Genomic DNA, 22936 nt, shown 5'->3' with positions numbered 1-22936 from the left:
AGGTGATGTATTACAGAAACGTACACTTGAGGAGATCCAAGATGGTGAAGTAGATAAGTGCCATGCCTGCTTCCTTCCGTTAACACATTAAAGTGCAACTAAATTATAAAACAATCAACCTGGACAATCACCTAAAGTCTGGCTGAACTCAAGTTTTATTACTAAGGATATAAAGAAGCCACTGGTAGGAGGGGTGGAGATGCAAAATGGGCTGGTCCCAAATCTCCATGTAGCAGATGAAAATTGGGAGGGATATCTTGGCTGCAGAGGTTCCCCCCAGAGGAGCGAAGGACCCCAGCCCTATTCCAGGCTCCTCAGCCCAGAGCACTGGTAACTGGGAAGAGGAACTCCCACATCTAGCTGTGAAGAACAGTGGGGATTCCAACCATACAGGTGGGACAGAAGCCTGCGGGAAACCCAGAGGTCCTCTTAAAGCGCCCATGCACAGACTCACTTGCTCGCAGGCACTCACCTTGGGCTCCAGCAGAAGGAGAGTGACTCAGGAGACATCAGAAGCATACAGAGAGCAGACTGAGGTGGTGTGGCTTTGAGGCCAGGGCTGGAAGACAGTCCCACCTTCCCTGTGAGGGGTCCTTTTCCCAAGCAGCTGGCAGTCAGAGGCCATCTTTAATATGTTAAGCCCGCCCCCACAGGCCAAATCTGAATCTGGTTGGTCTGGTGAGCTCCCAGTCTCCACCCTGCTGATTCACTGGGGCTCCGCCCCACACGTCTCCCTGAACACCTAAGGCATTTTCTCCGAGGGCAGCCAGCTTGGCCTGCATTGCACTCTTTCTTGGAAAACTATCCGAGTCCATGAGCCCTAGGCAGGCAACAACTGGCCTCGGTGTGCTCTGAGACTTTTGCTGAGTATCTCCAGGCTCAGCACTGTCACCAAACCAGAGTCAACATTAACCTGGTGACCACAATGCTTTCCACAGTAGTGAGTCTCTGAGACCCTGCACCATCCAACTTGCATACCGCTCGAGGCTTTATCAGGGCCTGAAATTTAAGGGAGCCTGCAGATGGCAACAGGACTCAGTGTGTCCTGGCTTTTTGCAGAGCTCCCCCAGGTCTGGTACTGATGGCGAAATATCCTCAATTCACAGTGTGGACTCTTCCACATGACTCCAGGTTTAGCACAGGCAGCAAAAAACCCTGGATTGCTTTGTAGCTCCTACCAGATAGTCCCCAGCTGGTCACAGCAGTGGATGACCTGGGTTTAAGGTAGAAAAAAGAAAATATTAAAATTATGAATAATAAAATGGCAATAGCTACATGTCTATCAACAATTACTTTCAATGTAAATGGATTAAATGCTCCAATCAAAAGGCAAAAGAGGGGTGAATGGATAAGACAACAAAACCCTTACATATGCTGCCTATGAGAGAATCATGTCAGATTGAAAGATACATGCACAGATGGAAAATAAAGAGATGGAAAAGGTATTTCATGAAAATGGAAACAAACAAAATAAAGAAACAAACAAAAAACTGGAGTAGCCATACTTATACCAGACAAAATAGACTGAGACAAAATAGACTAAAACAAAGACTATAACAAGAGACAAAGAAGGACCCAGTAATTCCATTTCTGGGTATTTATCTGAAAAAACTGCTTTGAGTTTTAAAATGCTACTTTGCGGAGGGACGTGTGCATCCATATGTTCTTTGCAACATTGTTTACAATGGCCAAGATGTGGAGCCAGCCTGGGTGTCTGTGAATGGAATAATGGATGAAAATGAAGCGGTACATATACACAATGGAATGTTGCTTGGCCATGGAAGGGGATGGGTTCTTGCCATCTACAGTGGCATGGATGGACCAGGGGGGTAATGTGCTGAGTGGAGTATGTTAGACAGAGAAAGACAGGTGCAATGTGACAAATTGATTGTTACAAATTAGTTATGGGAATGTAGGGTATAACATAAGGAATATAGTCAATAATATTGTAATAACTAGGTATGGTGTCAGGTGGGTACTAGATTTGTTGAGGTGATAGATGGGAGGGATAGATAGATGGGGAGAAGGGTGAAAAGGTAAAGGGATTAAGATGTACAAATTCGTAGTTACAAAATAGTCCTGGGGATGTAAAGTACAGGGAATACAGGGAATATAGTCAATGCTATGGCAATAACTATGTATAGTGTCAAGTGGGTACTAGATTAGTCAGGGGGGGTCAGTTCTTAAATTATGTAAATGTCTAACCACTATGCTGTACCCCTGAAATTAACATAAAATAATATTGAATGTCAACTGTAATTGAAAAATTTGAAAGGGAGGGGGGAAGGTGAAGGGCAATAAGTGGTCCAAATTTCCAGGTATAAGACAAATATGTCATGGGGATGTAATGTACAGCATGAGGAATACAGTCGATAATATTGTGACCACGTGGAACAGTGTCAGATGGTTGCTGGACTTATCATGGTGATCACTTCTTTAGGTAAATAAATGTGGAACAGTGATGATGTACCCCTGAAACTTATTTAATATTGTGTGTTAGCTATATTTTTAACAAAAATCTTTTTAAAAAAAGAAATGTACACTTGGAACCTATATAATGTTACTAACCAATGTCACGCCAATACATTTAATAATTTCTTTTTTTAAAGAATGAAATTGGAAGGCAATCTGGCAGTATATACTGAAACATCAAATGTGCATTCCCTGTAGTATAGCAACCCACAACTAGGAATTTACCTTAAGGATATAGTTGGAAAAGTACCTCAAGATGTTAAACATGTATGAGTTAGGAGAGGCAGGTGTATGCTGTTGTAACCAACAATCCTCCAAATCTTGTGGCTTAACATGTACATTGGATTTCTCCTGGTAACACAGGTTGCTTAGCAGCAGGCTCTGCCATACGCAGTCACATGAGGACCCAGGCCGACGGAGCCTCCACCATCTTTGAGCTGCTCCCTCTGGCATTTGTGACATCCCGAGTCACAACAGCAGGGGAGGAAGGGAGCTTGGGGAGCCCGTACCTGCCTTTTATCCTTCATGCATCATTCCCATTCTGGCCCGCTGCCACCACTGAATTCCAAGTGAGGCTGGAAGAATTAGGGGAGTCCATAGATTATCCGAGGAGCCCCTCTGTCTCTGCCACTAACCATGAGATGCTGTGCTTAGGAGCTTAACAAACAAATTTTGCTGGTGGGTGATGATTTGAATAAACTCTGGTATATTATGTGGTTGTTTAAAAAACCAGATCTGAATGTACCAATGAGGAAAATTTTCAAGATGTATTATTTACCAAAAAAGGATGATGGCACAGAATAATGTATATAGGGTGATCCCTATTAGAGACCATTTGCTAACAAAACATATATGTATATATGCACGTCTATGCATACAATATTTTTCTGAACCAATAGATAAGATTCTGCGTATGATGATTATATCGAGGGATGGAGAAGGGGATGGGAAAGGAAACTTAGCATTCTTTTAGCAGTACAACTATAATACTATTTTTATCCAAAATTTTAAAAGATAAAAAGATACGTTGAACAGAATAGTTGATTATAGTATGAAATTCTCATTAATTTTCTCAAGATCGATCGATAATGGCATTATGGTTGTTTGAGGGGGATTCCTTCTTAGATGCTGAGATGTGGGAAGGAATTTTCATGATGTCTGCAACTACTTTCAAGTGTTTCAGCCAAAGGATGTGTGTGTGCACGTGTGTGTGTATACAAGCACAGAACATGCACATATGTGCAAAAACGTTAATTGTTGAATCTACATGGTAGATACTGTGTTTCCCCGAAAATAAGACCAAGCCGGACCATCAGCTCTAATGTGTCTTTTGGAGCAAAAATTAATATAAGACCTGATATGATATGATATGATGTGATATATGATATGATATTAATTAATTATATAAGACCCGGTCTTATATTAAAATAACTGGGTCTTATATTAATTTTTGCTCCAAAAGACGCATTAAAGCTGATGGTCCAGCTAGGTCTTATTTTCGGGGAAACATGGTATATGGGAGTGCATTGTTCTAGTCTTTCAACTTTTCTGTATATCTGAAAATTTTCAGTCAGAAGCTAAGGAATATAAAATGAAACAAAATGATACAAAGCATCCCATTTAAAAACAGAGAGCTTCATAAATCTCCCATCTTTCTACTTCAGGATTGATGCAGATAGAGTTCAGAGGTCGCCATATTAAAATGTCAGAAATAGACATTAAAATCTGAAATCCAGACACATCACAGAAAGCAGTGGCGATCCTAGTCTATAGAACAAGTTCTCTGAAAGGATTTCTGTTCAGGCCTATAAAAGGCTGGGGCAAACTTATTAAGAGTAACCAGACTCTTCAAACTGCTTAATCACTGTCGTAATCACGGTACCTGCTTGGCTGGGGATGCTGTTTAAAAAAATCTGTAGCCACATTTCAAACACTTTCCTGGAATCTGTTCTTCAAGTTAGCATAAATGAGACTCTTAAAATAAAATGCACAGAGGGATGAAAAGCCAGAGAGATGATTTGAATCCATTCTCTCGCACACCTGTAAGGTGGTAGTGACTCAAGAAGAAAGTGTATCTTCCCAGGTCATTCTTTAGGAGGTGAGGTATGCTGCCATTCCAGACGACACCTGCCTCTCCCTGTGTCTCTGACAATCAGTGCACAGTTCATGCGTCCTGCTCATTGTGTTATAAACTCTGATGTTTCCCACGTTCGGCAATTCTCTGCAGCCAAAACCCTGTCCCCGTAGTGTGTGGTGAGGCAGTCTGAGAAAAGGAACCATCAAGGTGTATTTTTCATTGTTTGACAAAGTAAACCATAGCTTCCTCTTTGGAAATGGTGAATGGTGCTTCTACCACGTCCAGGAGACATTTTTTATAAATCTGTATGTGACTGCTACATACAGTATGAACTTCTGACACTTGAGCTTCTGGAAAACAGTGCGCTCCAATCTTTTCCTGACACTCAGCCAACAGTATGGAGGAATAAATTCACGTAAGTTAAAAGTGAGATTAACACAGTCATTACTTTTATCTGAAATATTTAAGGGAGTTAGTAGGAGCCCCTTATCTTTTCTCTCTCTTTTTACAAGGAGGGAAGTTAAAAGGGAGAGACCTGGGTTTCTGCAGGAGGAGCCCTGCGTCTGGCCTGCTCGGCTGAAATGCTTATGCTGCCGTAACTTCTAGGTCACTCTGGCAAATATCCCAGATGCTCAATCATTTTTTTCCCTGCTGCTTTTGAGCTCAGTGCTAACTACCGTTAGCAGACATAAAGCTCTGCAATTCTTTCCTCAGAACTAGCTACAAGAAACTACCAATTATAGCCAAGAAACAGTCTTTCAAATACACACACACACATTGTAATGTGGGCTGGAAACCAACTGGAAACATTTTGATTTGCCCTTTAAGGCCAGAGGCAGGCACTTAAGGCAAACTCCTAGGATGTTTTGAAGAACAGTTATACTAAATTTAGCATCTAACCAGCCAGTTGGCATATGTGTAATGAAAAATTTAAAAGGAAAAAAATTCAACCCACAGTAACAGAGGATATAGGTGGATTAAAACAAGGCTGCTAACATACAAATAGATTTTAAAGAAAGATTCACCAGGAATAAAACAGAGTGGTTATAATCATTATTACTTCCTTTCATGCATGCATCTGAGATGCTGAATTGTTATTCATGAAAGTGTTTGAATTGTTGACTGGACTGTGAACTTCCCTAGGAAGAATTCTGTCTTCCATGTCATCTCCAATGTTTAGTATACTGCCTGACATATGTTAAGTACTAAATAGACACATGTTGGATAAGTGAACAAATTAGTGTGTGTGTGTTCACTGTACAGGAGCTTCTAGCCTTGTAGATAAGTGTGAGTCTGCTTGGGTGGGCTGTTGTTAGTGTCGTGGGCCAGTCTAATTGCAAGGCTCTAGTTGAGAATGGCTGAAGCCAGTGTTTCTGCCTCTGTATTTGCTCACTACTAAGTTCTAAGTGTTCACTGCTGGTAAGCTACTGCGATAACATTTTTGGATTGGTCGTGTTTTATGAACTACACTTCAGAACTCGATGTATGTAACCAAGTTAAACCTTAGGATGTCTCCATGAATGTACCACATAACCCACATGGAGCTAGCTGACCTAGGTGGAAAAGCAGCTATACCGTTTTCTTGGGGTCACAGAGGAGCCAGAATTTTAGACAGAGGTGTCCTGGTGTTGTGGTTTGTATGCTTTCTCTCAGTGTCAAATGATACTTATCCAAAGAATGGAAAGGAAACCAAACTACGCTAAATTACATATGTAAAACAAAGAAATTTGGAATTATGTTTATAGAAACCTCTCACATCTTTATCAGCATCTTGATTAATATGCAGATTATCCTGATGATAACGAACTAAGAAACCAAATACTTAAAGACTGAAATGAAAGATGTAGTCAGCCTCCAGCAGTTCCCGTAGCTTTCTTTCCCCCCTTTCTCCACATGAAGGATCTTAGAGCTAGATGTTAACGTCTATCAAGTTTTTGGTCTTTTAATGTTGTATTCATGAAGCCACAGTACAAAAATGATATTCCTGAAGAGGAATCTTGTAGTGTTTGACTTCAATTGATTTTAAGCAATTTTCTTTGATGACATTTATCTCCCCTACTGTTCTTGGACTTTTTAAGATAGTCACCATGGCTTTAAAAACAAAACACACACAGAAAAAACTCTAATCTCTTTATTAAGCATGAATGGCACTTAGGAAATAATAGCACTATTATCAACTAAAAGATGTTTTTTAGTTATACAGTTCTTTGCCACAGAACACAGAATCAGAAGTATAAATAATAAAGGAAGTATAAATAATGAGGGTGTGTTCCAGATACCAGAATGAAAAGAATGAACTACTAAGCAAATTAAAACTCAAGTCTACAAGGAAGGCAAAGTGTAGCTGAGCTAAGTTAGGAGAAGAGACCACTACCAACACCTAACATGCTTCCTAGCCCATGGTGGACCCTTATGAAATATTTAAATAGAAGCTGGAGGCCTGCTTGCAGTGAGCTGAATATGTTTTTAAGTAAAGAAGAAAGATCTACTTAACAATTATGCTAAAAGGCTGAAAACACAAGAGCACGGCTCATTGTTTAATCAGCATGCATAAATTGTTAGTCATTGGATGGTTTTGAGTTCAAAACTAGGAAGGGTATAGAAGCAACAGCAGAGCTCTGAGCTCCGAGCCCTGATGTGGGCTTGAGATGGAGGCAGTAGGTCAATGGTCAAGGGCAGTCGAAAGGAGGGTGTGGTGTTTAACTGAACCACTTCAGTGGTCTTCAGAGCTTTGCCTGGGTGATGACAGGATACATAGAAGCTTGCATCAAGATACTTTTGTACAGCTGAAAATGCTTTAAATCCCTTAAAAAGTTAAAAGCGACCTTCAATGTACCAGTCCCACCTTCTCTCACTTTATGGGTGAGACTGGTGAAGCACAAAATACGAAGGGATTTGCTGAAAGGCCGTGGAGCAATCAGTAGCAGAACTAGAGCTGGAAGCCAGGCCTCACCTTCGATTCATTCAACACATTTATCAGCTATCTGTGCTAGGCCATAAACTGTGTCGGCATTGTTAGTCCAGTTCCCTCATGCTGTGCACTTATAGAGAGATTTTCTTTTTTCTTAATGAGGGAGTTGGTTATATTTTAAAATATAATTAAGTTCACATAAAGAATTCTTTTTAGGAGATTCTATTTATCAATTGATCGCAGTATAAAAATCTTGAGATGAATGAATGTATCTTTAGCTTTTGGCATACAGTTTAATCACTAAAAATCAATTCAACTACCCGGCGTGCTATACTTTATTACAAATAAATACAGTATTTTAATACCCCTCCAATCGTTGATAAATGCCTCTGTACCTAAATGAGGGGGAGAACATACTCTGTCCCATTACAGCAGGGAACATTTGTTGTTAAGCATGTCTGCAATGTAAATATCACAAGCATAATCTCAAATGCACTGAAAACAAAACCAAAAGCCGCAGACCGTCCAGCTTAGTGTCCTTTGTGCGACAATAGCAATTCTGTGTCCTTCTGAGCCACCCGAAGACCTACCGGCTACCCAACCGAACAGGAATGGAATCATCCTTTCCAACATACATAAGGAAATTGAATTTTACTCCTCTGGGTTTTATTTTTTCCTTCTTTGCTGATTCTTCTCTGGGTTGGGTCCAGAGACTGACAGCAAGCTACACAGTCCAGTTGAGTGATAGTTTACTGACTTTTTTTTCTTATTTCCATCGCGAACCTTTATCACAGTGTTTAAATGGCAACTGTTTTACCAAAAAGGGAACTGACAATAGGGAGGGCTGTTCTGAAGTGTCACCCGCTGGCCAGACATCACTTTGTGATGCAGTGCAGTGATGTCGCCACACCTTTCAGGCAAAGCAAAGAGCATCTGGTCATATCTCTGTATGTGAGATTCCTTTTCGCCAGTTGGAAAGAACGGCTGCGCCTATTTTCCTGTTCGTTGTCTTTTCATTGAGTTTGGCTTACCTGATTTTGGAAAACATGGTTTCAAAAACAAAGTGGAAAAAAATGACACAGTGTATTTGATAACTGAAATAGTAATAGAGGCCACAAAGTAAAAGCTGAAAATGCAATACTTGGCAGTTGTTCTTTTCTTTTAGCCAGACTAATCACTAGTGATCTTGGTATACGGGGTAGACCATTCAGCTTAATGATGTGGCTATAAATTGTGTCACTAAACTTGGACTTGCAGTGGAAGAGCAGTTAGTTGGATGCAGTGAAATAAAAAGCTGGAGTAGAGGAAAGTACTATTCTAGCATCAACTAAAACTGTGGACTTCTGGGGGATTTTTTTTTTTTTTGAGAGCATTTATTTGACAAACTTTTCTTTGGTACAAATAGTGTGCTAAGCAAATGCAGCGGAGATCCCTGCTTCCAAAACCAGCCTTTTATGAGAATCTCCTGGGGAGCTTTATAAACGTATAAATTCTTCTTCCTAGAACTAAGATCTTGGGCAAGTCAGTCGGGTCCAGAAATCTTTCTGGATCGCTTCTTCACTTCAGGGGCCTTTCTTATCCTCCCTAAAATACCTCACTCCTTGTGGTGAGGATTAACCTGAGACAATGTAGATAGAGATCTGAGTACTTTCTAGTAACTAGTAGCTGCCTCTGCCATGACTACTTTGCTACCCTCCCATCCTGCAGGTAAGATCTTCCCTGAGGGAGGGAAGTCTTGTGACCTCAGTCTTAAGACCTCAAAGCCCACGAGAGCAAGGGAAATCACTCACAGCCCTCCAAGTGTCCAGTCACCTTTCCCAGGAAAGCCAGCATTGAGAGTGTGGTTAAATTCACGGCTGGCCTCTGGCTTGCCTCAATCCAGTATCACAAAACATGCTTTTATCAATGTTACATTTTCACAAAGAACATTTGACTTTTTCCTTCCTCTTGGGATTATTTCATGAAGAAAAATGAAGCTGTTGATAGCAAAACGCTTTGCTTGAATGTAAACTAGATAGATCTGGATCAAGTGTTGAGATAACAAAGGTGTGTTTCCATCCTTTTCCTCTCACAGCTCACTTTGCAGGTCACTATTCAGACCATGCAATCCTGGTGAAACCAGAGACATTTTCTGTTCAGGATGATTAGGACTTTCTAAAACTTGATGGTAAAGCATTCTTTGTGAAATGTGAGTTCAACAGTTTTATGAGGAAACCAATGGGATCACAATTCTTTGCAAGACTAGCACTCACGTTATGTACATGTTCTGATTTGGAAAATGGGCACAGAAATGCCCACGGGCAGAAGGCGGTGCATAACTGTAATGATAGAGAATTAGGGAAGGAGAAGGCAACTTAAAGTAACAAACAAAAAGAAAAGGAAAACAAAAAGAAAGAAGAAAGGGAAAATACTTTGAAGGCATTTTTTCCATAGGAAAAAAATATTTTATTTTTTTAAGAACAAATTCAGTTGGAAACAGACGTGGAATGTGACTTCACGGATTTCATTTTCTGGGGGATAACTGCAATGTGGAACTAAAGCAGATCGAAAACCTATGACAGGCTATGAAAATAAAACAAAGAAAGAAAAATATTTATAACTCAAGCATAATACTGTGTTACTTACAAACTGGACAACGAAATTTTAAATAAATATTCATGGTACATAATTACGGCACAAATATGCAGCAATTTGGCAACCTTTTATACCATTTTTTTCCTCATTACAGTGCAAAGGGGAATGACACTGCCGTTTAACAAGCTGTAGCTAAATACATTGCAAAATTCAGATTTTATACAAAACATCTTGCTTAGACTTTATAAAAAACCAACATTGCTCTATGTACACAATCTGGGTAAGAAAAGCCATTTCTGTCTTGTTTTCATGTGTATTTTTATTAAAAAGGTGAATAAGGCTACTGTAACACCCCAAATCCATATACAGTAAAATCTGAACCTATTTACAGCATCTTCACTTAAACATTATGGTGCAAATTCCAAAGTCAGGTGACTAGGGATGATAACACAAGCAAGGCATTTACAGTAACTTTCCAAAGCTGAACCAACTTCAAATAAAGGGACAGTTGGTAGATTGTCATATTCTGCACCAGACACAAAACAGACGCACAGAACACTTTTCGATTGGTTGCAGGTAACTCTTCATCAATTCATCTGATTTTTCACAGTTTAGCATATAACCAAAATGTAGCCAACCAATGATACACACATTTGATTTCATTAAAATCAGACTATTTCCCATTTTTCCCCTTCTCACCCCTCTCCCCCATCCTAAAGGTAATTTTTGATGGCTTACAAGAAAATCTTGTCTGAATGCACATAAAGGAGAAGGTTGGGGTGATGGAAAGAATTACATATGTACTGTGGCTGGTCACCATGGCAACCTTCCACAGAAATATGATATAGATATATATAATATATATTGTAGATATATATTATACATATATGTACACATGTATACCACACACCCACTCATACATACACACACGCACTTTGGACCAACATCATTTTCAGGTTCAGGAAATAGAGAAGAATAATTTCTGTTGCAACTCATTTTTGCAGGTATTCATTAGAGGTTCGAGAACCTTAAAATGCTGTTGCTACATTTTTTTCTCCCAATTCAGAAAGCAAAGTGTTACCATAGTAACAGGACTATGTTAAAGATGTCTATTTTGCATAGCACATAAAAAGTAGGTTTCCTGTTTACTCGTTTAGTTTCCCAAAAGGGAGGGGCTGGGGAGAGGGGAGGGAGGAGGGAGCTCAAGCCAAACTTTCAGCTGAAACCCCCTCCATGTGGCCCGGTGGATTCTAGCGAACACTTCAGCCGTAAGGCAAGGGAAAACACAACACAGAAAATAAATGCCGGAACATCTTGTCATTGTTAAATATATGATGCAGTAACATCGATTTCCTGGTATTTGGGGCTTGCATTTCCTAGTCTACAGTTACGTGAGATGCCTTCAGAGGACTTGGTTATTTTTGTATTTGCTCTCCTTATTGTTATTTTTGGAGTGACGTTGTTTTTCCCAGAAGTAGCTGTCCAATTTCTTTTTCTTTTTTTTTAAAGCACTGAGCGTTGGGACCACTTAATTGCCACAAATGAATTTCACATCTTCTGGTGTGTATTGTGTGCAATCTTAAAATATATATTAGTAAAAATCTTACACTTTATATCCCTTGTGTTCTATATACCTATTATAAATACGTCCTATCCTCCTCCTTCCCCCTCGACATCATAATTTATCTCCATTTTAAGGATGTAAGGGGTTTGCCATATGTGCTTCACCTTGACACGGAGCACCCGCGCACGCGCGGCGGCCTCGCTCAGTACCTACCCAGCGGCCCTTGGCCCGGACAGCACCACCATAAACCAAAGTGTCGTAAGGCTCGATTGGGGAGGAGGGCGGGAAAGGGGCATTGGGGGACAGGGGAATCTGACCTACCTTTTATATATGAGAATTCTTTAATAACATCAATGATGATGGAATTACAGCCTGTTTGACCTTTGGCTTTTAAACTTCTAGGTCAGATTTGGCTCTCTGCTATTCTCCTAAATGCTTTCCCTGTGTTTAATAAAATGTGATAAGTATAGCAGCTGAGTCTGCTTTAAACATCATCCAAAGCAGACCGACTTCCCTCCAGCTTGGGAGCTGTACATCTTATTGCCAGTACCACAACAGTCCTGCCACCAGCGGCCTGCTTTCTCCCTTCCCTCTCCAAGCCTGTTCCTTTACCAACAATGCCCCTTTGTTCCACCCAGCGAAGAGGGACTACGTTTTTTCCTGCACGTTGCTATTTAATAAGAGTGAATTCCTTCAAATGCACCCTGATCCACTGTGTGCTGTTGTGTCTCCTACTTGCCTCTTAAAATCTTAGCAAAACCGAAGCGCTGCGCCACCTCATCCGGTTCTCTTCGTCCCTTCCCGTCATTCTGTTTCAGAGGCAGCCGCATGGAACCACATTTGCAGACAGCCCTTTCCCCGGGCCCACCCGCTTCCGCCAACCCCTAGTCTTCCTCAGCTGACAGCCTAGCGTCTGGCTGGAAGGCTCCTTATTAGCAAACGTAATTTCTATAAATGTGTTACCCATTCAACTGTAGCTGTTGTTGCAAATGGATGGAGTAGGAGACCCCGAACATTAATGTTCCATTAGTGATGCAGAGTGTGGCGTGAGAGGAAATCTCATGTGAAGTACTGTAGAGCCCTGGATAACAGGAGGAGTGTGCAACAGTGAGGACTAAAAGTGAGCGCTCCTAACAGCCCCACTTAGCCAGAGGTCTGTGCGACAAGTCGAGGGGCACACACCCGAGACGGGGGCCGGCACCTGCCAGGAGGCTCCGGGCTCCCTGGCATCCAGCAGCCCCTCCGTCTGCCCCTGGCTGCGGTGTAGGCCTGCGTGGCTGCGGCACATGGCTTCGGGGATGAGAGGCGTGAGGCGAGCGCCGCAGCCCCCGCGGGCACCTTCTACACGAGTCTCCCAGCGGCCGGTGACTATCTGTGTTCACCTCGGCCGAAACGCTACAGACTAGTAAGCGGTCCAACTCCACAGGGCTCTTCCGAGAAGGAGTGTTCCCTCTCCCGCGCTGTGCTTCAGTCCACTCGAGACACGGGGGGTCATCAAACCCTCCGCGGGCTGGCGGCAGCGGGACAGTAAGTTTGCTCCGGGAAAGCGAAGGCACCGCCGAGTCTCAGACCTTGTAGTAAATGTTCGCCGGGCTCTGCGGAGGCATCTCCTGGACTATGTACACCGGGTGCCCATAGTCCCCGCTGACCTTCTCGTAGTGCGGGCAGAAGACACTGTCTGCAGTCCTCAGCGGGATGATAATGTCACTGGGCTCCGAGCCGTTGTTGTTGCCGCTGCGCTTAGGCGTGGCCAGCGTGCTAAGGGACAGTGTGGCCGTGTGCTGCGGCGAGTGCTTCCTGTGTCTCCTCCGGTACTTGAGCAAGAGCACCACCAGCGTGATGATGATGACGATGAAGATGATACATCCTGAAGCAATCCCTGCGAATAAGGCCACTTCGGAACCGAGGATATTGTTCCCAGAATGTCCGGCACTGTTGCCGTCTGTGCTGGAACCTGCACCGGTTGAGAAAGAACAGTTATCGCTGCCCTGAGTGCTGACGAGCTGCTTTTAGGGCCCTTCAAAATGTGAAAAATAAAGCAGGGCCCAAGATTTCACTGGCAGCTCGACTTTGACAAACCAATTACCTCATTTAATAGCTAAACGTTAAAGGCAGAAGCCAGCAATCGATATGAAAGGAGATGTGACTCTCGGTCGGATTTTCATGCTGCTCCCAAACCACATCGTTTCCTTTTCATATATCATCATCCATCAACCTCGTGGATGGGCTGTGACAGCCAGCCCTTGATCTTGCCTCACGTTTTAACCCATGGAATCCAGCCTGTGGCCACAGCAGAGAGAAGAAAAGGAGCTAGCCGATTCTCTAGGTCTCAATGTTTGCTGACATGTTGTACTGCTCTCCTGCTTTCCTCTGGAGCTGGTGGCTTCCTGGGAACCCAAACAGCCTGCCTTCTTAAGACAAGCCCTGCCTACTGGCAGAAAGGCACAAGTACGCCAAAGGAGTCGTGGGGCCTGGGGAAGTGTTCGACTTGTAACTCGTCTGTATTATTTGATTTACACTTAAAATGTATTTGGAAGGCAGTAGAAACTCTCATGCTGAACAGACTGCCAACCCAAATGTTAAGCACTAAAAAATTGCCTGGCATCATTATATTATCCATTTATCAGTTTGTCACAAGAATTTGACACGTCTTGTCATTGAAAGTTAGAAATAACAACTTCCCTCCTTGACGCTTGGAAAGAGAGAATCTTGCTACACATACTAACTTCACATGGCTACCAACCAGGCATACAGATCCCTAATACAAAACTGCTGACGTCTGCTCAACAACTACCATGGAAAAAATTCATTAGCATGGTAAGAAACATACAGCTATTTGTGCAAAGGCTGTTAAGAAAATGAAGTTAAATGACAGCCAATTTTATCTAATGTTCTCAACTTTTGCCAGCGATCTATTTAATATTTTCTCATACTGAAAATGTAAAAGAAAAAAACGATTTTTTGACAATAACCACCTGAAACACATGGCATTATGCAGTACTTTAAGATGCTACCATCTAAAATGTACAAGAGGATCAATCAGGCTCTTTGTGGATTAGATATAATTACATGAGGGCTTAGAACATTAATTACATATACATTAACATCGACTTGAAGCAAGTGTTGCAACCAGCACGATAAAGTGTCAGCCAATGAAACTAACTTTGGTCTGAGAGACTTGTGCTAATAATTGGCACTTACAACTGATGAATTCTACCCTTTTGAAGGTAGGACTTTTGTGGAAATGAATTATTTTGTTCTAACTGAGTAAATGATGACAGCTAACTGAGAGCAATGATTCCCGACTTCGGTAACTACAAGCTAATCTTACTGGTGTAGAAGTACTTCAACTCCGTTTTACCTCTTGAAATACGGAGCGTACACACAATGCACACAGACCTACACACACAGGTCATGCTGCTGTACCTGGATTTGGTTTGACAAAAGGACTTGTTGTTGAGCTTCTTCCATTTGTACCAGCTTCTAATTCTGGACGTCTTGTTGGATCATTATGCCTGGTTGACCCAGCAGAACTGGAATCTATATGAAAAACAAATGGTTACTTACAGCACAGACGTCTGATAAGATCTAGCTTTAGAAGCTGGCTATGTATCTTAAGAGGCATGAATAGCAATGAACATAAGATTCTTTATGCAAAGTACTACAAGGTACAAGAATATAATGTTCCTTTTGAAACAAAATGGTTATTCTAGTAATTCCAAAGGTTTAGATTGTGAGGCCATCTGTGGAAACTATAGGGATTCTTGCATTTGGCAGGCAGAGCATTGCAGATGACATTTCAATTTAATTGAGCAAGTTGATTGACTGCTATACCAATTTCTAATTAGAAGAATAATTCTTCCTGCACAATAGGTTATCTATAAGTGTAAAGGTTCAACAAACAAAAGTCTTCTGTAGTCAAGATGCAGAAATGGGCAAAATGGCAAAAATCTTAGTTGTCATTCTATTTTAATTTTGAACCAAAGAGGTGTTTTGCTTTTAAGAAGGAAAGAAAATATATATATATGTATATATACATATATATACATATATATATGCACATATATATATATACATATATGGCAATAGACATTCTACCTGACTGACATTAACTTCTATCTCCAATAAAAGAAGTTTGTTACATTGACTTGACGAAATCTCAGTGGCTCAAGGTGCAGAAAAAGGTTTGCTTTCAACACTAAACTGAATAGTGCCTGAAAGCGAGTGTTAGCAATACTGACACTAGCTGGGGGGTTCAACCAGATTACAGTGGCTTCATGAAGCAGCAGATGGTCTTTACCTTGTCCAACTTTCATGAGGATCTTCATGGCTCTTGTCTGGCACACCCCTCCCTCCTGGTTATCCAGGCCCTCCAAAGACCCATTTGATGTAGCTGATTAAAAATAAAATGGACAAAACAAAAAAATAAAGAAAAATCAGGAAATCAATAAGCCAACTTTACATGAACATGAAATGTCTGAAAACAATTTGAAAAATAAGAATTCACTCTTAGTCACGTTTTCTGAAAGTATGGAATGCTGAAAGTCAAAAAATAAAAAAAAATAAAGAAATAAAGAAAAATGGATACTGTCGACACTGCCGCATGTATGCTATCTGGTTCCAAATTTACTTAAGCACTTTCTCCTTTCTTCATAATCAACTAATTTAGTCTTACTATATAGATAAAAGGGACAGCGTCTTCCAAAAAGCTTACTATTTTGGGGTCAAACTGAAAAGAGCAAAATAGTTAATACAGTAATTTCAAAACGTGGTAATCATCACACAACACCTGCTTCCTCTACTACAGATTTCCTGCTTCAAGAACAATTAGCTTGATGCGCCCTGTTTGTCAAGCATCCAAGTTCTGTAAACACTAAAAGAGAGACTCCCACACCCCTTTTCTTCTTTTCCCAGCCTTACTCGAGCTTAAGAAGTATATTAGAATTTAGGTCTTCAAATTCTGAAGTTTGTTCCTCTCATTTTGTACTCAACCAGAAAGAAGGAGAGTGTTATTGCCACCAACCTCAATCTTAGTCAAACTCTTCAGCCAAACTCCCTGTTTTAGGACAACTCTGGATGGACAGAGGGAGACCCACACAACCCACTGCTCCATGAGGGCCCTGTGGCAAACTGGGATTAAGGTAGGGTTCTTTATGGTCAGCAGCTTCATTCCCTTTCCACTTCAGGAGGAACAGAAGGAGCAAGGACAGAACATTTGACCACTCTCTGTATTTTTTTTTTTAAACAGTCTATGCTCTACTCCACTTAAACACATTATTGTTCTGTCCTTTTAGGAGAGTTCTCTGAATTACTTTGTAACTAAGGCTGTAAAAAGATAGGTGGCCAGGTACTTTGCTGAGGAACAGGATTTAAATTACAGGTCAAGTTCCAGAAGAGAAAAGAAGGTGAAGAGTGCTAGACATTTTCATTCCTCCCAAGTTCAAGGGGCAAGGAACAGAAAGAAGTGTTTCATAATGCATTTCTGCAATGTAAATCATTCCCTACTTTCATTATCAGAGTCTTATCTACTAACATTATACTTTTAAAGGCAGTGAAAAAGGGACAGACTTTCTGGTAAAAATAAAACCGAAAGACATTCTTTCACCGGGCTGTTTGTTTTCCAATGATGGGTCAACAAACAAATTCTCAATGCATATATAGAAATATGCATGCCATGGATAATTACATGAGCTGGAAATAAGGCACTTATTTACTTGACTTTGTGTTCTTGAATTACTGACTTTTACTTTCACTGTTTTCCTTGAAAACAATGGCTGCCTCTTGTGTGTATAAATATCTCTTTGCTTATCTGCGTGTTTCCTTAAAGTTCACAGTCTCACAATCGTATTTCACTCTTCTGTTATTGCTGACACTGAACTTCTCCTGGGAAACTGGGTGAAAGTTGCCATAATAATTTGGCAGGGGTAGGAGGGTGTGGGGGAGGTGTATAAAGTAGACAGTATCCTCTTACAGATTGTTGAGAAAATGTTTGGCAGGTAAGTTAAATACTTAAAAACTAAAAAGTGTGAATCTAAAAAAAATCATCTTTTTTTCCCATTTTTACACCCTTCTCTTTCCCTTTTCCCTCTTCCAAATATGTGCCTAAATTTCAAAGTATCCTTTTCTCTTAAAGGCTTAGAACAGTGTGGATATTTATAAGCAGGCATGATTTCTGGACAATTATAAAGCAGCACTATAATCTGCACTTAATTATTTTGAGTTTGCTCATTTGATCTTTCTCAAAAATTAAAATGTGTTATCATACAGGAAAAACTAGAAAACTGATGTCTTTTTTGGTTGCTGGTTTCAAAGGTTCAGTTTACTTAATTCAAGTGAATTCTTAACATTTTCTAATTCATATACATAGAAATGCACCCACATGCAAAAGTGTACCAAACTCAAAGTTAAATGACTAACTTTTTCTTGCTAAAGGCTTAACACTAAGCTAACAAATAAGATAAAAATAAGATCTGAATGGTGGTACACAAACAAAAAAAATAGGGAAAAATATAGATTTATTTTAATCTTGATGGAAAAAGATCAAAGATTTAAGTCTGAAAGAAAAAAATAAAGGAGTAACAGAAAGAGTAAGACAAGGCAGGGTAGAGAAGAGTCACTGGCAAATATAATTAAAAATAGCACCTGCAGAGGGACTGACTACTTCTACTTTGTCAATTTGGAAGCACAAGAAATGCACATAAGTTGAGCGACTTTTTCTTTTGATTTCAATTTGTAGGTCAATGCTTGTTCTGAATACCAACACTTTTGTGCAGAATTCCCTTTGGTTTAACCAAAATGATGTCTGGATAACCCCCAAATGTGAGGAACTCTAAAAGTATTCCATTAAATTGCAATCTATAATTTAACATCTATAGACTATTATATGGTAGGAGAAAAATTGTGAGAATGACACTGCATTGCATCTTTAAGAACTGAAATTTTGTTTCTTCCTTGGGGAGACAAAAAGCCTTCAAACCCTGGTATTACATAGAGGGAAAACCATAGATGCCGCTTGTAGAGGTCTTAGACAGTAGACGCTGCCATTTGGGGCAGGGTCGGGGTGCCGGGGAGAGCAGGCCAAAGGACAGAACTCTGTGAGTGAGGACAGTTTCCCCGTACATTCCTGGACTCTGCTTCTTTTTTCCCTTTAAGTCAGCTTGGAAGTTGCAAAGGTTACTGGAAGATATTGAAAGATTCATTGCTGACGTTAAAACAGCTACCCAAATACTTGACTATTTAAAAAGGGGCATTTTATTTGTGACAACATGGATGGATCTTGAGATTACTGTGCTAAGCAAAATAAGTCAGACAGAAAAAGTCGAGAACCATGACTTCACTTATGTGACATATGAAACTGAAAGCAACAAGACAAACAAAAACTCATAGATACAGACAATAGTTTTGTGGTTACCAGAGGGTAAGGGGGTGGGAGTGGGAGGAGGGAAAGGGGGTCAAATATATGGTGATGGAAGGAAAACTACTCTGGATGGTGAACACACCATGCAGTATATAGATGATGTATTATGGAAATGTACACTTGAAACCTATACAATTTTACTAACCAATGTCACCCAAATAAATTTAATAAAAACTAAAAAAAAAAAAAAAAAAAAAAAGAGCGATTCACTTGTTTCTCATTTCAAATAAATAAATTAATTAAATTAAATAAAAACGGGCTACATTTTAAAATATCGTTAGATGTTCCACCACGAAAGATTTTTGCCCTAAGTTAGGAATGATATAAGTTGTCATGGAAAACCCTGTTTTAAGATATTACTACCAACTAAAACTTCAGAAGGTAAACTTTATAGCTAGCATAAAATGATTCGGAGTAACTTCAACTTATATTTGATCCCACAGTAAAAATTAACCTCTCTCTTCCCTACTTCCTCATTAGGGAGGGAAGGGCCTTTGGTTCTAATGCTAGAGGTCTCCCTGCCCCCACGTTGAGAAAAGGCAGTCAAAAGTGTTCTGTCCTGGCTGTGCCACTTTACTAGCAGAGAATTCTGAAATAAAGCCACAAGACTAGTATTCTGATTTCTGCTGCAATAGCCAGTCACCAAGGAGCTTTAAAAGGTTTAGTGGCTGACTTTGGGAAACAAGAAATTGCTAATGCTGGAGAATAAAATTTATTTCCATTTCAGGAGACAATTTTGAATTATTTTTATTGTTGATTGGAATGGATTGGGAATTTTTAACACAGAGAAAGAGGAAAAATAAATTGTTACCTCATTATACTTTGTTTTTCTTTGTATCTCTCTACCAGCATTATCTAATCCTGCCACAATAAGTATTACTAAATGGAAGACACTGCATTACATGATTCAGAAACAGAAAAAAATAACATTGCTATACCTAAGCTTTTAGTGACCAGACTTTTTTCCCCCTTGGCCCTGGGAAAAAATAAACTTTACAAAATTAAAAATTACAAGAGAAGTTTCTCCATCTAGTGAGAAAACAAGTTCAATAAAAAAATGCACAGGCGTTTTATAGCCTGCTTTGAAAAGCTTTTGCTTCAGGGAATCGAATTGCATGTAGTGAGTATACTGAAATCACTATATTGTTCCCGTAGGGCCTGATTTTCAGTGGGTGGAGATCATTGCTCAGCAAAAAAGTACCTTGAGTTCATAATGGCTAAAAAGTTCTCTTCACATCTGAAAACTACATAGCCATCACCTGTGGTTTCCCATTAGTCTAGTTTGTACACAAATTTGTCTGCAGTTCTTACTCACTGGGAATAGTGACACGCTGGTTATCTGAGTAGGAAAAGGAGAACCAGTGGTAAAGCAGACTAAAAGGGCAAGGATACTTCTGGGCTGTTTTTAAGACTGTGTCCAGGGAGAGGAAGTAACACTGCATTTTAACATGTCTTTATTTGATTGTTATTCTCTGCACCGCCGGAAGCTGAGCTGCTGCACTGGATTTTGGTGGGTTTTAGTCTATCATATCGGTAGCATATATTAATCAGATGGAGACTCCAACCCTGCATTGGGACTGAAATATGGGTTAGCGATGAGAGCAGCACACACACACAAAATCTACAGAATGAAATCTTCTTAGGTCATGATGGAAAGAATGAAACATCAACATACACTGATACTTTGGGGGTTATTTCAAAGTATTTTAAAATGTAGCTTATTGGGATGGGCTGGGATGTGGTGGGGGTTGATGGACACTCCAAAGCAAGTATTTTTATCAACTCCATCGAAGAAGTGCACCAAAAAGAGACAGATAATAAGTCTACAGGGTGAGGAAAACCTGAGTTCAGTTTTCTAGTAAGAATGACAATCTGGTCTTTATACAAAACTGCACATGACATACTTGGTCTTGATTATGAGACAAATAGCATTTTATGAAAATTCTCTATGAATAACATCCTCTGTGTATGATTCTTTTCCCTCATTATACCATATGCTGGCCCTGCTCATTGTGATTTCTTAGGCCAGCTCCCTGTACATCAGTCTCATTAAGCTCAATACAGTCTTCTGAAAAACCGGAAGCCTATTTACCTGGCAAACTTAGGAATTAAAAGAAGCAAAATCAAGTGAGAAATATGGAAGATAAAGCCGGGACATTAAAATTAGGCTACTGTTTTCTTCTATTAATGCTAAGAACTCTTTGAGTATTTAAAAAAAGAAAAAAAAATGGAATGAGATATGTAAGTTGAAAAACAAGGAGGCTGAAAAAAATATAATTACTTGATGTGAACATACAACCCAGGAAGCTAAGATCGATCTACTTATACTTAGCACCCTGACATCAGTTCAAACTCAAATGTGTGATGCAAATTCAAAATATGTACTACAGAAAAAGGAATCCAATTTCTAGAACTCAAGTTAATGTAATTTAATGCCTTGGGCATCATGGCTCTCCTTTAAAGATATCAACTTAAGAGAAAAATTCTAAACATGGAAATGATAATGTTCACTGAATGCCAAAAAATAAATGCCTTTTTCTAACTAATAAAAACTTCTCAAACAGAAACATCTGTATAACATGCCAAAAGAAAGGAGAATAATTCACTTCTAATTTCTTCCTTTTTATGTGTTTTTCTCTGTGGATTTACAGTGAAAGAAATGAGGAATATACCAATATACCATGACTTTCCAAGGGCCTTGTTATTTTTGCTTGGTGTAATAAAATAAAAAAAATCAAACAAAAAAAGTTCAGCATTATTTCAAATCACATGGCATTTCATCCCATAATATCTGATCTGAGAGTAAAAGTTTTACACATACTTCAATGGCCTCGTAGAAGAAAGAAAAACACAAAGGATGTTTTCAAAAAGAAATATATATCCACAAAAGCATTTTTTTTAAACCTTTCTACTTGATGAGATAGCTCTTAGTGGCATTCACAGTCAAAACACTGGAAAAGCTACTCATGAGGTGGGATGTGTTTGTTTCTTATCTAAGGAAACATCGCTCCAGTTTGATAGGAAGAATCATTTGAATTAAAACCACATCACCATGGTTGTGTTTTGAAATTTTAAAGCAGTACATCAGGCATTAAGAAGCAATAACTGGCTTAGCCCCAGTGACTTCTATACCCCACAATTAGTTTCTCCACTAGACAGAACAATTTGGAAAAGCGAATTTAAAAACAAAGTCACAGTTTAGACCTTCCTTCCTGCATTCTAGCATAAAATATGACTAAAGATACCAGGTATCAAATACAAATGGATGTTCTTGAATAAAACGGTGTAATTTTATTTCTTCAATTTCCAACGTTCATCATGAACAACGATAGGATGTTATATTGACAGCTCACCAAAAAAAGAGAAGTTTTAGAAAATGCAACAACCTTGAATCAGTTTAGTAAACTGTGCTTTTGTATTCCTTAAAAGATTTAATGACATACATGATTTTGCTACTTTACTTTTAGGAAAGACAAGAGGTAGGAGGATACTATGTAGAACTGAATCTTGAAGCTGCCAATATAACATATACTCATGTATTTTATAGCTCATATCTCATACATCATAGGAGACTTAGCCATTGAGGGAAGTCAACCTACTGAGAGAATAGTAACAATATCAAGTAATAAACACCACATCTAGAACGTAAGAAATTCTGTCGTAGCTTACTCATAAAATCTTTTAACCATTAAGAACTGTATACAAAGATCAAGTAAGTGACAATCACTGAACATGCCACGAGTCATAGTTATCTATGATAATATAGCCCTGAAAAGTCACTGATTACATATAACCGAAGTGAAAAAGATGGGAAGTAGTGAATGTGTGTGAGTGTGTGTGTGAGATATATGTGTGTGCACACCTATGTGACATATATCACTGAAAAAAGCACCCTCCAAGCTCAGCTCAGTGCCCTGACAC

At 39.7% G+C, this 22936-nt stretch overlaps 1 protein-coding gene across 2 annotated transcripts in view; it reads right to left on the bottom strand.

The window, feature by feature from the left end:
• Positions 1 to 11484: 11484 nt before the first annotated feature.
• EFNB2 (ephrin B2) overlaps positions 11485 to 22936 on the bottom strand; it is a 44227-nt gene continuing 32775 nt past the window's right edge. Inside the window, exons 3-5 of one of the 2 annotated variants that reach the window (XM_081045826.1) lie at positions 15899 to 15991; positions 15025 to 15138; positions 11485 to 13552 (exon numbers count right to left, since the gene is read on the bottom strand). In XM_081045826.1, the coding sequence (XP_080901952.1) occupies positions 13164 to 13552; positions 15025 to 15138; positions 15899 to 15991 (596 nt within the window). In that variant the 3' untranslated portion in view covers positions 11485 to 13163. The remainder of the gene's footprint in view (positions 13553 to 15024; positions 15139 to 15898; positions 15992 to 22936) is intronic. The other variant, XM_081045827.1, reaches the window with a different exon arrangement.

This window comes from Rhinolophus hipposideros, assembly GCF_964194185.1.
Source record: "Rhinolophus hipposideros genome assembly, chromosome: 4".
Taxonomy (NCBI): Eukaryota; Metazoa; Chordata; class Mammalia; order Chiroptera; family Rhinolophidae; genus Rhinolophus; species Rhinolophus hipposideros.
Note: the sequence above shows the minus strand (reverse complement) of the source record. Positions and strands in the feature narration are given on the sequence as shown.